Source organism: Melanerpes formicivorus, unplaced genomic scaffold (assembly GCF_026170545.1).
Source record: "Melanerpes formicivorus ecotype bairdi unplaced genomic scaffold, bMelFor1.0.p_v2 SCAF_53, whole genome shotgun sequence".
Classification (NCBI taxonomy): Eukaryota; Metazoa; Chordata; class Aves; order Piciformes; family Picidae; genus Melanerpes; species Melanerpes formicivorus.
Window position 1 is genome coordinate 814,358 of NW_027142405.1, and position 16,888 is coordinate 831,245.

The window sequence follows — 16,888 nt, forward strand, 5'->3', positions numbered from 1 at the left end:
ACACACAAGGGCAAATGCTGTCTCTAGCAGAGAGTGGTTCTGCTGGAAGGTGTGCCATTGTTCTGTTTAGGCTCAAAGTCAGCTGAAGAAGCACTAAGAGTATATGGAGCTGTGCAGCAGACTCAGGTGATGAATTGTAGAAAATTAAACATCTGTGGGTTATGTAAGATACTTGAGCTTCAAGTTCAAATGTAGCCAAGGTAATATTGAATCATGCTAAAGTCATTAGACAAAAATATTTATACATCAAGAATTTTTAAACTTCAAGTTGCAAGTTGGCTCTGGAGTTGTTATCTGGAAGGCTTAGTCTTCCAATGGGACAGTAAGTAAAAAAAAGAAATGTGGAGAGAAACTGCTTGTAAGATGGAGTCCTTCATTAGGAAGGATTATCTCTTGGATAGTGACAGCTATAGTGATGCTTACAAGGGTTTGGGTGTCTACCTTCTGTTTATTTCTTTTGGACTTTGATGCTTAATACTGCTGAGGATCTGGGTTAACAGATTTAATCTGTTCACTACTGAGGTCAAAGGAGAGCCTTTCACTACTTTGGAAGTCATTGTGATCTGATTCAGTGAAAAAACTAGACAAGAATTTATTAGGGGAATGAACTAAATACCTAAATAATGTACTCTCTTTAGGTCCTTTTGCAGAATAGTACTGTAAAAATTCTTCAGTTCCTCCAGTAGAACTATCTTCAGTAGGTAATCTAAGGCTTTGGGAATAATACTTCATATATACTGCATGAAATACTACATATCTTAGATATAATATGAAATACTATGTATATTATTCTAAAACTTCCTGAAAGGAAGCTGCAGCAAGGTGGGAATTGCCCTCTTCTCCCAGGTGGAACTGACAGGACAAGAGGAAATGGCCTCAAATGGTGCAAGGGGAGGTTTAGAGTGGTTATTAGGAAAAAATGTCGTTACTGAAAGAGTGCTTAGGCCCTGGAACAGGATGCTCAAGGAAGCAGTAGGATCATCATCCCTGGAAGTGTTAAAAAAACTAGTACATATGGCACTTAGGGACATGGTTTTTTGGTAACTTGGCAGTGCTGTGTTGTATTCAATCATCTTAAAGGTCCTTTCCAACCTTAAAGATTCCATGATTCTGGATACAATAAATAGAAATATATACAAAAGGGTTTTATATATATAATGTTCTCCTCACCAAAGAGGAAAAACTCCATAGCAATGCTCAAACTGTTCACTGGGATATAAAAATGGAGAGCCAAATGATGGCCTCCTGAAGTATCAAGTCAACAGAATCTATACATGACTTTTTAAAGAAGGCATAGGAAAGACCTGTATTTTTCCTTTTTCTCTGTCAGATCACAGATCTCTTTCATGGGACCTTTTGCATATTCCTTGTGCTCTTTAAGAATAATGCAGTAGTACAGGAAAAACAAAGGCCAACAAATAGGGAACGATGAACTTAGATGCTCGGTGACATACATCTACCACCTAAATGCACATTCTCAAGGAGCAAGCACGTCAGCAGTATGAGTGCACAAACAAGACAAGGACATATAGCAATTAGCTAGCCATACATTGATAACTAAATATGCATTTGCATATAAGATTATGATGCTGGGATGTCAGAAATTAAATATAATCCTATAATTTGCAGAAAGTGAAAACAAGCACTGCTTGTGCTGCTGCCAGTATCACTGCAACATGCTGCAGGTCAAAGATGAGGAGGGGAAAATATACAAGGAGCCAAACACTTTTCAGTTTACAAAATGCTTTCTGTGATGGCATTGTGAACCCAACTGGCATGGTTAATGCTCTGTTCTCTGACTTAGTAGATACTGGGGCTTGGCAACATACCTGTTCTTGTAGTCCTTTAATACCCTGTTAGTATAAAAGGTAGCAGCATCATTCATCTCCTTGACATAAGGGCCTGGTTTAGGAGACTAAGACCATCAATCCACGGTAGCAGGAAACAGTGGGAAAAAGGAAGTAAAACATCAGTCAGACACTTTGTATTAGGTACACCTGCACACCTATATTAGATACTTGATGTATTAGGAATATTACAAAATAATTCTTTGGTGCAGCAGACTGAAGAACTATCCAGATGAGATTACAGAGTTCTGCAAGATTTAGAACTATTCTGGGCCATACCATCCAGCAGCACATGTCCCTGCTACCCTGTGTGTCACTCACCACTGCTATCCACCCAAGGGCAGGTATGCTTTCACTGACAGCTGAGAGGTGGTTGAACATTTCACTTCCTCTGTTCCTTTCTCTGAAGTTCTGGATTTCCTGAATCTTCTCTGATATTGGCTTGAGAAGCATTGCCACTTCATTCTGGAAGAAAACAACCAACCAACCAAAAACAAACAACAAAAACCAAGATGACACTGCTGTTACAAAGGCTGGTCCAAAATCAACCTGTGGTTTAACACTGTCCACCCCTCCTGATCTAATTGTTGGAAAGGTTGGTCAGTATATTCTCTACATTAAAGTAACAATTTAATTACCCTTTTCTGGGTAATTTTTGCAGCAGCAAAATGCACAGACATTAAGTAATAATAATGCTGCAGCAAAAATTGTTCTTGGCACTAGCAGAATTTTTTACTACCTGCTGCCCAGTTTAAGACCCAGAGACCTCATAGCTTAGAGTTAGCAGAATGCTTCTATTTATCCTCTGATATCCCTGAAATTTTTTGAGAGTCTTTATACTAACTTGAGTTTTTCAAGTTAGTAGCCAAGTTGTTCCTTCTGTAAGAAACACAAACTATTTGTTAGGTTAGTGGCCTTTTATTATCAGAGTGCCCTCAGGCAACAAGATTGAGAAACTAATACACTGAAGGCAATATCCATTTTAGCTTTCCCTATTTGTAAGTTGTAATGGTTTCACTTCCTTTGGCTGCAAGCAATGTGGGAGGATTTAATAGGAAACATACTGCCTGCAAGCCATGGTTTGGAGAGATTCTCCTGTGTTAATCAGAAACGAATGGTATCCAGGGGAATGACTGCTGAGCAGAAGAAATAGTGTCTGGAGTGAAGAGAAAAGCGGAATGAATGTGGAAGCTATCCAGGCTCTTTCCTCTGCAAAGTGAATGCTAATCACACTGGCCCAGTGTCTCAGAGAAACTAACTTGGAGCTCTCAGAGAAAGTAACTTGGAGCTCTGACTCCCTGGGAAAAAGTCTTCCACTCAGAAACAACACATTGAGGGACAAGGAGTTGTTGGTTTACAAGCAGAACAACTGCTGCATCTTGCAACCCTACACAATGTTTCTGTAACACCAGGCCAATTCGTTAGTGCAAAAGTCTGCCTGCAGAACCTATACTGTGTCATACCAAGGAGAATGCACCAGTCTGCTTTTCCCTTGCACTCCACTTAGAAATCACAGAATCACAGAATGCTATGGGCTGGAAGGGACCTCAACAGATCATCTAGTCCAACCCCCCCTGCCAGAGCTGGATCACCTGTACCGGATCACACAGGGATGCATCCAGGCAGGTTTTGAATTTCTCCAGAGAGGGAGACTTCACAACCCCCCTGGGCAGCCTGTTCCAGTGTTCTGTCACACTGACAATGAAAATCTTTTTCCTCATGTTTCCATGGAACTTCCTATGCCTCAACTTCCACCTATTGCCCCTTGTCCTGTCATTGGGCATCACCAAGCAGAGCCTGACTTCATCCCCTTGGCACTCACCCTTTACATATTTATAAACATTAATGAGGTCTCCTTTCTAAACTAAAGAGCCCCAGCTCCCTCAGTCTCTGCTCGTAAGGCAGATGTTCCATTCCTGTAATAATTTTTGTGGCTCTGTTCTGGACTCTTTCAAGCGGTTCCCTGTCCTTCTTGAACTGAGGGACCCAGAACTGGATGCAATATTCCAGATGTGTCCTCACCAGAGCAGAGTAGAGGAGGAGGAGAACCTCTCTCAGCCTACTAACCACATCCCTTCTAATACACCCCAGAATGGCATTGGCCTTCTTGGCCACAAGAGCACATTGCTGGCTCATGGTCAACCTTCCATCCACTAGGACCCCCAAGTCCTTTTCCCCTTCACTGCTCTCCAGCAGGTCAGTCCCCAATCTATAATGATACATGGGGTTGTATCACTCAGGAGGTAGCAGAAATCTGTACTTCTTCTCACCTGTTCTCAGGACTACTTGTTTAATGGAATTAAGTGCTTGTTTGAGACAACTAATCCTAATGATCTTAAGAACTAATGCTGTCATGACACACACAAGATAATGTGTGCTTATGTGCTACTTGATCTCTGTACTGTATTTCTTTTCACCCTTCCACAAACTTTGTTGAATTTGATGTCACCTTAAAATAAGCAGATCTGGTATGGATCAACAGAGGTCAAAAGACACTCCAAAAGCATGACAGAAAGAGATTCTGCATTTTTCAAAAAGCTTTGATCCAACTATGAAGCTTTCAGTATTTTAGTGGTAAGGTACTATTGAGAAAGGCCTGTGCATCTGAGTGCATGGGGAGAATTGGTCTTCTACAACAAAGTGGGTTTTGGGAGAACCCAAATATTTACAGTATTACTTGGAGATTAAAAGATTTTTTTTTGCTGATGGCTTAATGACCAGCATAAGACATTCAATCTAAAAAAGCCCTGAAACCTCCATGGTTTGTACTTCTTAAAAATTGAATTTGTTGCCATAACATTATGAAGCCTGCAGGAATTCTTCTTTCTAATTGTTGCTTGTTTGCAACATGCTGCAGCTGGTTGGTTCTTCCTTGTTTTGCAAGGAAATCTTTCAAATACGACAGAATTAACAAAACTGAAATTCAAGAAAATGCTCGTTCTGCTTTGATCTTATGCCAGCTTTTCTCACATAAAGTCTAAGGGATATTTACAGTCCTTAGCTTACTGTGAATCTTCATGGACCAGCTCCAGCCAAAAAAAAGAGTATCAGGTCTAAAAATACAGCTCCACAGATGCCTGGTGTATCCAGACAGCACTGGGAGGCAGCACGTTTCTGCGGATAGGACACAGAAGTGGAAGTCCATAAATGGGGGCTCTCTTTGGAGCTCTCCCACGGAGTTCCTGTCAGGTTTCAGGAAAGCTGTCTTACCTTTCTGTGCTTAACTTCCTAGATACAAAATTATGCTAATATAGCTGGTTTATTTTGTAGAACACATTGATATCTACAGATAAGAAGGCAAAATTATGGCCAAATATTTTCCTGAAGACCCATGCTTCCTTCTAGAAAAACTCCCAACCACTTTTGTGGAGGTTTTCCATCAGTGGTACAGACAGAATTTCTCTCCCTCAGCACACAGGACTTAACCTGTCCAACAGGTAACTGTTTATAAAAATGCAATGTAATTTCACAGAGAAAAATTAAAAAGTGCCCTGTGGGAGTTTTAAAGATGAAGTATACATTGTTAAGGAAAATTGCTCAGTGTAATCATTGACTTGGCACTGTAATGACACCAGAAAGAGCCACAAAGGCCTTGAAGCTTTGCTCAGCTCTGTCCCATGTAAGATGTACAGGAAAGCAGAACAGCCTGCCTTCCCTTCACTCTGTATTCCTCCTGGTGAAAGGAACACTGTCCTGCAAGGATTCTCTTGAGTCCTGTCTCTCTGCAGTCAGCTCTAATCTTGTAGTTAGTGATTTAACTGCAGATGAATTATAGTGTATGTGGCATGTGGGTATAGAAAGGCTCATTAGTTCTGGCAGTAATCAGTCTTGTTTGGCTCTAAAATGCAGAACCAATTGCACTGAGAGTTCTAGAAGAATAATCATTTGCAATGAATATTAGAGCAGCTGGTTGTTAATAAAACGTCTATACTGTATCTCTAAGAAAATATGAATTCAAGGAGATGAATCAGAGCTGTTGGAAAAATCTTCAGCATGCCTTTGGCATGTGCTAGATAAAATTTCTTGTCATTTAAGACAGCACAGTTGTTTAATAGAAATTTAATGGTCTTTGTACAAACACCATTCCTATTATGTATCAGTTTTGCTGAAATGTTTAAAAATGCAACAGTGGCACAACCTAGAAACAGCAAAAGTAATTCCCAGCAAGCCTGTGCCATTTTAAAAAATTACTGAAACCATAGTATCAGTCAGGGTTGGAAGGGACCACAAGGATCATCTAGTTCCAACCCCCCTGCCATGGGCAGGGACACCCCACACTAGATCAGGCTGGCCAGAGCCTCGTCCAGCCTGGTCTTAAACACCTCCAGGGACGGTGCCCCAACCACCTCCCTGGACAACCCATTCCAGGGCTTCACCACTCTCATGGTGAAGAACCTCCTCCTCCTTTAAAATATTAATATCTAAATAACCAGCCAGCTTTGATCCACATCTTAGAATTCTTAGTAGTAAATCAGGAGTAGAAAGACAACTGCAGTGATTGGCCAAAACCCTCCAAAAGTTTCAGCATGCAACAAGAACTGTCTTAGGCTTCAGAGACTTGAGGAGTCTCAGCCCAGTCTCATAACATGCCCCAGCACAGCAGAGTTCCAACAGACTGCACCAGATTGTCTTCTCCTTCACATTTTTTGCAAAACCCACAGAAGTTGTTCCCCAGATGACCTGGTTGAACAGGACTGCAGCATTCAGGAGAATGGACAAACTTGTGGGGTTTTGTGATCTGCCTGTGAAGACTGAGTAGCTTGCTTAAACTTTGGCCACTTGAACCAGTGATTACTTGAAAAATCTCAGCTTTAATTTGAGAAAGCAAGGATTTTAACAGGACCATTTGTGGTAGTTTTAGGCTGTGCCTAGGAAAATTTTCCACAGATTGAGCAGAAAAGTGGTAGAATGCAAATCAATTACCATTGGATGTAAAAGGGACAATAATCACAGAATCACAGAATCAACCAGATTGGAAAAGACCTCAGAGATCATCAAGTCCAACCTATTGCCTAATACCTAACACCTCATGACTAACTAAACCATGGCCCCAAGTGCCACATCCAGTCATTTTTTTTAACACCTCAAGGGACGATGACTCCACCACCTTCCTGGGCAACACATTCCAATGGCCAATTACTCCTTCTGTCTTGAACTTTCTCCTCACCTCAAGCCTAAACTTCCCCTGGCACAGTTTGAGATTGTGTCCTCATGTTCTGCCACTGGCTGCTTGGGAGAAGAGACCAACCCCCACCTGTCTAGAACCTCCTTTCAGGTAGTTGTAGAGAGCAATAAGGTCTCCCCTGAGCCTCCTCTTCCCCAGGCTAAACAACCCCAGCTCCCTCAGCCTCTCCTCACAGGGCCTTTTGCTCAAGGCCTCTCCCCAGCCTCGTTGCCTTCTCTGGACATGTTCAAGAGTCTCAATGTCCTTCTTAAATTGAGGGGCCCAGAACTGGACACAGGACTCAAGGTGTGGTCTAACCAGTGTTGAGTATAGGGGCAGAATGACTTTTCTGCTCCTGCTGGCCAACCTATTTCTGATGTAGGTCAGGATGCCATTTGCCTTCTTGGCCACCTGGGCACGCTGCTGGCTCATGTTCAGCCATCTGTCAACCAGTACTCCCAGGTCCCTTTCTGTCTGGCTGCTCTCCAGCCACTCTGACCCTAGCCTGTAGTGATGCATGGGCTTGCTGTGACCAAAGTAATGATAAGGTCTAAATAATCCCATTGGTCTGATAATTAACGTAAAGTTAGTTGTATAAATTAACTCTTTCTCTTTTTGGCTTCCTCGCTCTAGCAGATACAAGCTGGTGCTTCTGCTTGGCTGTTGCTGGCCTTGGCTGCATTCTTCTTGTGGCTAAGTACTAACAAGCTACTCTCTGCTTTTTCCTTCTTTCTTTTTCCCTTGTCCAGGGTGGGGAAAGTGGGGGAAGCTGTTGGTAACCCCCTGGTTTTGTCCAGGGGAGTTCTTGTGGTGTTTATAAATTGTAAATACATGTAAATGCTGTACATTTTGTACATATTCATTCCATTTCATATTTCTAGATTGCAGTGTGCTTGTAAATACAGCTTCATTTGCTTTCCATCTGAGCTGGTCTGGCCATTTTATTTTGGGGGTAATTTCAACCCACCACACCTTTGTTGCCCAGAAATGTGCCAGCATGAATCATGAAGGCATGAAACCCAACAGGGAAACAAAAACAGAGTTTTAAAAGATCTTCTGTATTTTTAAGCTAATCTTACATGGTTTTGCAAGTGAGATTGTTTAGCAAAGGATTTTTATGTTGATGGGTGGAGACACAATTCAGACCTCACTATTACAGTCTTTAAATCAATGTGATCTATTATGAAAAAATCATGGTGAGGGAACAAATGCTCTTTTAAGTTATGCTAACTGAGGGGGTGACAACCTTTGGTGTAGGAGCAGTAAAAGAAAACAGAGCATTTGGAATCAGCAGCTCCTTGATTTTACTCAGCTGCAAGCAGAACAGCATGAGCACAACCTTTATTCCACGGTCTACAGTTTTGTTATTTTCTTCTGTCCGTTCCAAATCTCTATTGTACTCACAATGTATTTTTCACAGGCAAGTTTGAAACACAGAGTTGATTTGAATCAGCTTTCTTTGTGTATGTTGGCAAATCAGTGCAGCCTAACAGGAGTGGCTCTGCAGAGCAAAACAGTTGGTGCTGAGGACATAACTTTCACACTACACGTGTTTGGTGTGTGGAGGGGTGGTATTTTGGACTAGTAGTAAATTGTGGTTTAGGTGCTGTCTGGGAGTGTGCCTTCCATTTAACTTCAGCAGAAAGATCCCCTTTTTGTAAACAGGAAGACTGCTCTACAGTGTGAATCACAACACAGTAAATAGTCCCACTTTGAACTGAAACTCCAATGTAGACACAGCTATTATCTTGGCAAACAGCCTAGTACAGTCCCATCCCTTGTTTCATCCTTTCAAAGGATGAAAGATGTCACAGACAGCACCTGCCACACTCAGTTCTAACACTTTAAAAGGTGAGATCTCCTCTCAACTGAAACTTGATTCTCTCTATTGTAAGTGAAGAAAGAGGTGACCCTGAGGAATTCTTCCCACCTATTAATAGATCTTAGAAGACTGTATATTGGAAGACATTAATAGATGTGAATAATGCACTCTAGAGGTGCTGCCATTTACTCTAAAGACAGCCTAGAAAGGCACCTTACACAACAGACTTTCCTGACAGTTATAGCTGAAGAGCAGAATTGCATCCTCGGTCTATAAAAATAAGGGTCTAGAGAACAGGGCTGGTGAGGAGCAGCTAAGGGAACTGGGATTGTTTAGCCTAGAGAAAAGGAGGCTCAGAGGAGACCCGCTTGCTCTCTACAACTACCTGAAAGGAGGATGTAGCAAGGTGGGTATCAATCTCTTCTCCCAAATAACAGGTGATAGGATGAGAAGAAATTGCCTCAAGCTGCACCTGGGGAGGTTTAGATTGTATATTAGAAGAAACTTCTTCACTGAAAGGGCTCTCAAACACTGGAATAGGCTCTCGAGGGAGGTGGTTGAATCCCCATCCCTAGAGGTGTTTAAAATATGCAGAGACGTGGTGCTAAGGGACGTAGTTTAGCCCCAGACTTGTTGGACAATGGTTGGACTTGATGATCTTAAAAGGTCTTTTCCAAGCAAAACAGTTCTCTGATTCTGTGATTCTAAGATACTGGTAGCTTCAGTGAGCACCAGTGAGATGCATTTCTGCTATGAGTGGCTGTGCTTCTAGAACTCAAATACTTGTAGTTGTTATTTCTCCTGGTTTGTGTTTTCTACAAGGCAATCTGTAAGGAAGACTAAAATTTAAGCTTTTTTTTTATATATGTAGTTTAAGAAAGGCCTGTCTTCATTGTTGTAACTGCACAGCAACAGTCTAAATGGAATCAGTGTTCAGATTAGTCTGAGGAATAACCTCTTTCATTAACTAGATAGAAAATGTTGGGTTTTTTTTCCAGAGGTGAATTTAGCCTAGTTGGTAACTTAGAGCCTCCCAATGCTGCATCCAGATTCCTCAAGTGCCTTTTTCACTGCCTGTCTCCATCTCTCCTTGCAGAAAGTATTTCACATTTGCTACCACGTTTGGTCTTAAAATTGTAGTATGACCTGCTGCACCTTAACCCAATGCTTTATCTCCAAGCATTTACTGACTGGCGGTAGAAACCATCACTGAGATCTTTCTCTATGATTACTACATTCATGCCCCTCTAATATTCAGTTACTTTCAGGATTCAAAGGTCTCCTAACTCACTACAGAGAGACATTAATTCATTCTGGTTTTGTTTTCTTGGACTGTAAATCTTCAGTAGAGTGGTGTAACAAGTTTTGTTTGTCAATAGTACAAGTTTTGCCACTTCAACTCACTGCTGTGCAACTGCAGGACTGTGACACAGAGACAAATCTGCGCAAATGTCTGGTCAGCTTCATCAGCACAGAAGCTTAGACACATTTGTGTGCTTCCAAAGTGACTTAATTGGTATTTGGCTTTTATTCCTCTTAGATAGCACATAAATTCTCCATCCAACAGCCAATATTAGTTGTAGCAATTCTGTGCTGTGGGGGAAGAAAACAGGGAAGACCAAACCATAATTCCACATGACAAATTACTAGTTTAGTCATTTGTGGGTCTATTTTGAAATGTAAACTCTGAGGGAGGGCAGATGGAGAAGAACATGAAAGACAAACAGCTTCTAACCAGTGGAGAAATCCCAGGCTCGGTAAAAACTGCACACATCAGTTTACAGCAGTGCCGAGTCACTCCCTAATGCCTTTGGCCAGGGCTCTGGCTGGTTTTCACATGGATTTGACTGCTCTATAGATTGTTTTCCTGTCCACTACAGCTCTCCATGGGCAGTGTGTTCAACAAGGAAGGCTTCTCCTGTTTTAGGCACACAGGCAACATTCCACATCTAATCAACACGAACAATTACACTAATGAACTGTTTTCAACCTTTTGATTTACTACTCTTCAGTCCTCACTACTGTGCTCATAGCCTATGTCAGTGAGGCTCAGGGCATTCCAGGTAGCAAAGTTCTGTCAGAAAATGGTGTTTGGTTGAGCCACAGTTGTTCTATTCACAACACTGGAGACTTGACAAGTCTTGGCTAAGGCAAATTAGGTTTCACACAGGGGAAGCCCCAACATATTCATATTAGATGGGGCAGGCTTCCAGCCTTGGACATTCATGTGGTTCACCTGAGATATTCCCAGACACAAACTGCAAGGCTGCCAGGTTCAATAAGCAGACTTAGAGTCTGCTTATCTTTCAGAATTCAAAATTTGTTGTTTCTGGTCTGATTTAGACCAAAGTAAAATAAGGAAACAAATTTACATAGAATCATAATGTGCTTTAGATTGGAAGGGACCTTTAGAGGTCATCTAGTTCAGCATCCCCACAGTAAGCAGGTACATCTTCAGCTAGATCAGCTTGCTCAGAGCCCCAGCCAATCTGCCCCTAAATGTTGCCAGGGATGGAGTTTCCACCACCTCTCTGGGCAATGTGTGCCAGTGTTTCACCACCCTTAGTGTAAAAAAATGTCTTCCTTGTATCTAGTCTGAACCCCACCTCTTTTAGTTTAAAACCATCACTCCTTGTCCTGTTACAACAAGCCCTGCTAAAAAGTCTTGTGTCCATCATTCTTCTAGGCCCTCTTTAAGTACTGAAAGGCTGAAAAAAGGTCTCCCAGAGCCTTCTCTTCTCCAGGCTGAACAACCCCAATTTTCTCAAGCTGGCCTTGTAGGATAGGTGTTCCAGCTCTCAGATAAGTTCTGTGGCCTTGTCTGGACCCACTCCAAATAACTCCTGAGCCAAAAAGCCCCACATTTTAGTCAGCTGTATCCCCAGGGCTTTCCTTTTTTAGAAGATCATGCTCAGTCCAGAAATCCTGGGCATCAATTGTGTAAGACAGAGGAAAGACTATACTGTTTTGGATTGATGTTTATCAGAAATAAAGAATATGATACTTAATAGGAAAGGAAATGTGCTATCAGCATAGCTCAATCGGATCGTACGTGGCACAATCTGAAGATGAACTTTGCTATGGGGACTGAAAACTAACCTGGTGACTTCAGGACACAGCAGAATTCCAGTAATTGTCTGTAGGATCCCTAGAGTCACTTAGAAGGTATGTGAGACGAGGAGCTAAACAAGATAGAGAACATCACCTTTGATACAGTCCTTCTTATGGAGTGATGCTGTTCTTAGCCCATGTACAGATGTATTGTACTGAACAAGCACAAGGAGCCTTTGCTTCCTGAAGCCTGGTTCTTGCACAGAACATGAACTGCTGGAGAGTCTGAGCCTCATGTCTCATGTTGATGGGAGCCAGGCTGCCCAGGGAGGTAGTTGAGTCACTATCCTGGAGAGACTTGAAAGATGTGTGGACGTGTTGCTGAGGGACATGGTTTAGTGGCAGACTGTGCAGTGCTGGGTTAACAGTTGGTCTCAATGATCTTAAAGGTGTTTGTCAACCTAAATGATTCTATGATTAGAAAATATAATTAGCTGGAGGCTGGTTAAATTCAGTCAAGCACCTTTGAGACAAACTTATGAGATAACAGGTGTCAGGGGGCTGTCTGGAGGCTGGCAACATTTACAGTGAAGCAATAATCAAGGATTAAAGTCAACCTGAAACTGAATAGGAATTTGCAACAATTTCCAAAACCACGTCTGTAAACAGTGTAAGGGAGCATGCCAGTGATTGAAAACTGTCAGTTGGTCAATCACTGTGACTGCTGCCACATGTCCCATGCAATTGTAGGCCTGCTGATAACAGAAGTATGTCAACAGTTTGGCAAGATTTCAGGGAACAGGATGGGGGAGGGGTTCCCTTTGGAGCTCAGGACTCTCAGGCTCTGTCCATGTCACTGTTGGCACCTTCTGTAAGTCTGCAACCTGAGGACCTTAAAAGGACTGAACCAAATTCCTCTTTAAGCTATTTCTAGATACAGAGGTGCAGGTTTGCAGTAGTCAGCTGAGTAGAACAGCAGCAAAACTCAGCTCAAAGTGTTTTGCCCAAATAAGTAATAAATTCATGAGGTAAGGAGTATCCTGCTCTTCATGGTTTTGGAAGACTCTAAGGGTGATCCCAGTAAGCATGAGGAAAAGCATTGGGAAATGGAATGACATAAGCAAGTCAATGTAATTAGAAAATAACTCCTGCTAGGATGCAGAACAAGAAGTCCCAGGAGTCCTCTTATTGAAGTAGTTTAAAAATAGAAGAGAGGAAAAACTGAGCAGTCCTACACTGACAGAGAGTAAGGAACTGTAAATCTTCATCTTTGATTTCTACCTAAAAATTCTGAGAATGAGTCCTTTATTCAGTGAGATTGCCAAAACTAACCTGTTCCTACAACAGATTTTTTCGCTTGACTATAAAACCCCCAAAAACCTGACGATTTGTCCTCAGAGCTCAACTCTAACTACAAATGCAGGTTTTTGGGTTTTAGGGTTTTTTCACCCTTTTCCCAGAGAAAAACCAGAAAATACTCCTTTACCTCTCCATTTCTCTTCCATCCCTGTCCTCCCACCTGTGTGTAGAATCTGGATCTTTAAGCTCTGTCTTTAACTGGAATGTTTCCCTGCACAGTGCTGGTAATTAAATCCATGTGCTCTGGCAGTCATATGAACTCAGCATTTATTTTTAATGAGGAATTACATAATCATTTATAGTCTGAACAGCATCGGTCATTTGAATCTGTTTGTAGTACTTCTTACCATGACTGAGCTCATCCTGCACATATTTATAATGATTCACAGAAAAGCATCTCTCACTAACTAGCTCCTGGTATGGGAACAATGGATTATTCAGGTCCTCTGAAAGTGAAGTGAAACAACTCAGAAAGAGAAGAGAGTATTTAAGTTACCATTCACAAGGAATTCAGTGCCATGACTTTGAGCAATGATATCCAGCTGGAGAGCTGTAACTAGTGGAGACCCCAGGGATCAGTGCTGGGACCTGTGCTGTTCAGCATCTTCATCAATGACATTGATGAGGGAACAGAGTGTCTGCTCAGCAAGTTTGCTGATGACACCAAACTGGGAGGCTTGGCTGATACAGCTGAAGGCTGTGTGTCCATCCAACGAGACTTGGACAGACTGGAGAGCTGGGCAGAGAGGAACCAAATGAGGTTCAGCAAAGACAAGGGTAGAGTCCTGCATCTGGGGAGGAATAAGAAACTGCACCAGTACAGGCTAGGAGGTGATCTGCTGGAGAGCAGCCCTGTGGAAAGAAACCTGGGAGTCCTGGTGGATAACAAGTTATCTATCCATGGGACAGCAATGTGCCTTTGTGGCCAAGAAGGCCAATGGGATCCTGGGATGTAATAAGATGACTGTGTCCAGCAGATCAAGGGAGGTTCTCCTCCCCCTCTATTCTGCCCTGGGTGAGACCTCATCCTGAGTACTGCATTCAGTTTTGGGCTCCCCAGTTTATGAGGGACAGGGGTCTGCTGGAGATGGTCCAGTGGAGGGCAGCAAGGATGATTAGGGGACTGGAGCATTTGTCTTATGAAGAGAGGCTGAGTGACCTGGGGCTTTTTAGTTTGGAGAAGAGAAGCCTTAGAGGGGATTTAATAAATGTTTATAAATATCTCAGGGCTGGGTGTCAGGAGGGAGGGGACAGGCTCTTCTCACTTGCTCCCTGTGATAGGACAAGGATCAGTGGATGTAAGCTGCAGCACAGGAGCTTCCACCTCAACACAAGGGGGAACTTCTTTACCGTAAGGGTCACAGACCACTGGAACAGGCTCCCCACCTCTCTAGGTTGTGCAGTCTCCTCTGGAGACTTTCAAGGCCTGTCTGGATGTGTTCCTCTGTGACCTGAGCTAGATTCTATGGTTCTGTTCTGGCAGGGGGGTTGGACTTGATGATCTCTTTGGGCTCCTTCCAACCCCTGACGTCCTGTGATCCTGTGATCATAAATTAAAAGGACTTTTAAACAGAGAGAACCTTTAAACCTATCATACAACTATTTGGCTTAGAATGTGTGGAATAGAAAATTCAGAACCAAACTATTTCATAATGTTCTGTGAATGATTCTGTTAAAATAGATCATCTGAATTGCCCAAGCAACATATAAACATGTGGTCTCAAAATACTTTTTAAAACAACTTCCCTCAGAATACAGCAATATTCTAATTTATTTTCCCTCCTCCATCTTCTCTTTACTATGTACTATATATAGTGAACAGTTTACAATAATAATTTTTTGCTTTCAAGTTTGAAGTTTGGCATCAGAAAATAATTTCTCAGGAATGGATGAAGTGAAGAATTCCATCTTGCTGAATGAGCCTGAACCCAGCAGCCATTAGCTGGGACATACACAAACTGGAATATCAACCGGTGGCTTTATCATGTGATCTCTCCCACTGTGCATACAAATATAGAACATGACCATAAAAAGTAACAGAACATGCTCTCTGTGAAGTAATTTATTGCAGTTGATGCTAGACTGGAATGCCAGCTGGAATTACCTTCTCGGCTCCTACTATTTTCACACACAGATAATAAAGGCTGCGCATTGCAAGAGATTCCAAACGAAAACATATCAACATTATGAACAAGAAGCAACCTCTGCAAAAGCAGCTTCTATGAGCTGAACTGTTTGCAAATGTTTGCTCATGACTCACAGCAGGAGTTAAAAGAGATAAATGAATCCTAAGGCTTTGATAATTTCATAGAGGGGAAAACCCACTACTTTTTGCATGATATACACTTCTCTCTTTGCTGGGCACAAAATAGTGCAGGATTATTATACACGTAGGAGCTTTCTTTTTGTTTGAATTCCTTCTTCATTAGTTTGTAAGCTGCAAGAGCTGAGCTAATTTATTTTGCCAGGGCATTTTCCCCTCCCCCACACCTTTTTTTTAAAAGGCTCCATATATGACATCCCAACATGACAGGAACTCAGTAAATCCCCTCAGTCTCCACACCGCTGTCTCTGAATGTCTACAAAGCTCCTATGCCATAATCGCAACGCACTGGCTCATTCACAGCTTTACATTATAAAGCAAACAGTCTAGACAGCTGAATGACAGAATTACTCTCTTTTCTCTTGCATTTATAGATATGCTGTCATCTTCATTTGCTTTTCTCTACTCTGTGCATTCTGATACGCTAATGATTAGCTTTCCTGTTTGGATTCCACACTGACTCTGCCGCTCTAGGCTATAAATACAACCAGAGCCCAGATGACATCACATCAGTACGGTCCTGGGGGGTGCAGGGAAGAACCACTTCTTTCCTTCTAGGTTAGCTGGTGATAACCAGCTTTTTAAAAGTTATTAACCATTGTGGCTTTACAAGAGGATTTTTTTCCTCATTAAGATGGAGATATAAAAAGCCTAATTCCTGGAACTGCCACTCTCTGCAGTGGCAAACGCTGTTCAAGCTGCACAGAATAGGCAGCTTTTGATTTTTTTCAGGTCTGTCTGTAGCATAGTTGAATGTACCAGTGCAAAAAATATATGCAAAAAAGAGAAAAAGAGTAAGCAACAACATGTGTTTGGATGCCTGGAGAAGAGGAGACTCAGGGGTGACCTTATCACTCTCTACAACTACCTGAAGGGAGGTTATAGACAGGCGCATGATGGTCTCTTCTCCCAGGCAGCCAGTACCAGAACAAGAGGACACAGTCTCAGGCTGCACCAGGGGAGGTTTAGGTTGGATGTTAGGAAGAAGTTCTATACAGAAAGAGTGATTGCCCATTGGAATGGGCTGCCTGGGGAGGTGGTGGAGTCGCCATCATTGAAGGTGTTCAGGAGGAGACTTGATGGGGTGCTTGGTGCCATGGGTTAGTTGTTTGGGTGGGTTGGATTGGTTGATGGGTTGGACACGATGATCTTGAAGGTCTCTTCCAACCTGGTTTGGTTTATTCTAAATAAATGGTTTATTCAAAATGCCTATTAAAATTGTACCTAACAGTCTCTATGTTAGAAAAATGTAAGTAACTGGACTGTTTTGCTGTTGTTGTGTTTTTTTCCTGTAGAGAAAGGAGCTTTAATCTGCAGTATTG

The 16,888-nt window shown here is 42.2% G+C and overlaps 1 protein-coding gene across 2 annotated transcripts in view; it reads right to left on the minus strand.

Annotated features, from left to right (window-relative positions):
• The window catches only part of CAP2 (cyclase associated actin cytoskeleton regulatory protein 2), an 80,758-nt gene that overhangs the window by 27,493 nt on the left and 36,377 nt on the right, over window positions 1-16,888 (minus strand). For both annotated transcript variants that reach the window (XM_068160816.1, XM_068160815.1), the window contains 2 exons: window positions 2,169-2,312; window positions 1,830-1,915 (listed from right to left, as the gene is read on the minus strand). In XM_068160816.1, the coding sequence (XP_068016917.1) occupies window positions 1,830-1,915; window positions 2,169-2,312 (230 nt within the window). The remainder of the gene's footprint in view (window positions 1-1,829; window positions 1,916-2,168; window positions 2,313-16,888) is intronic.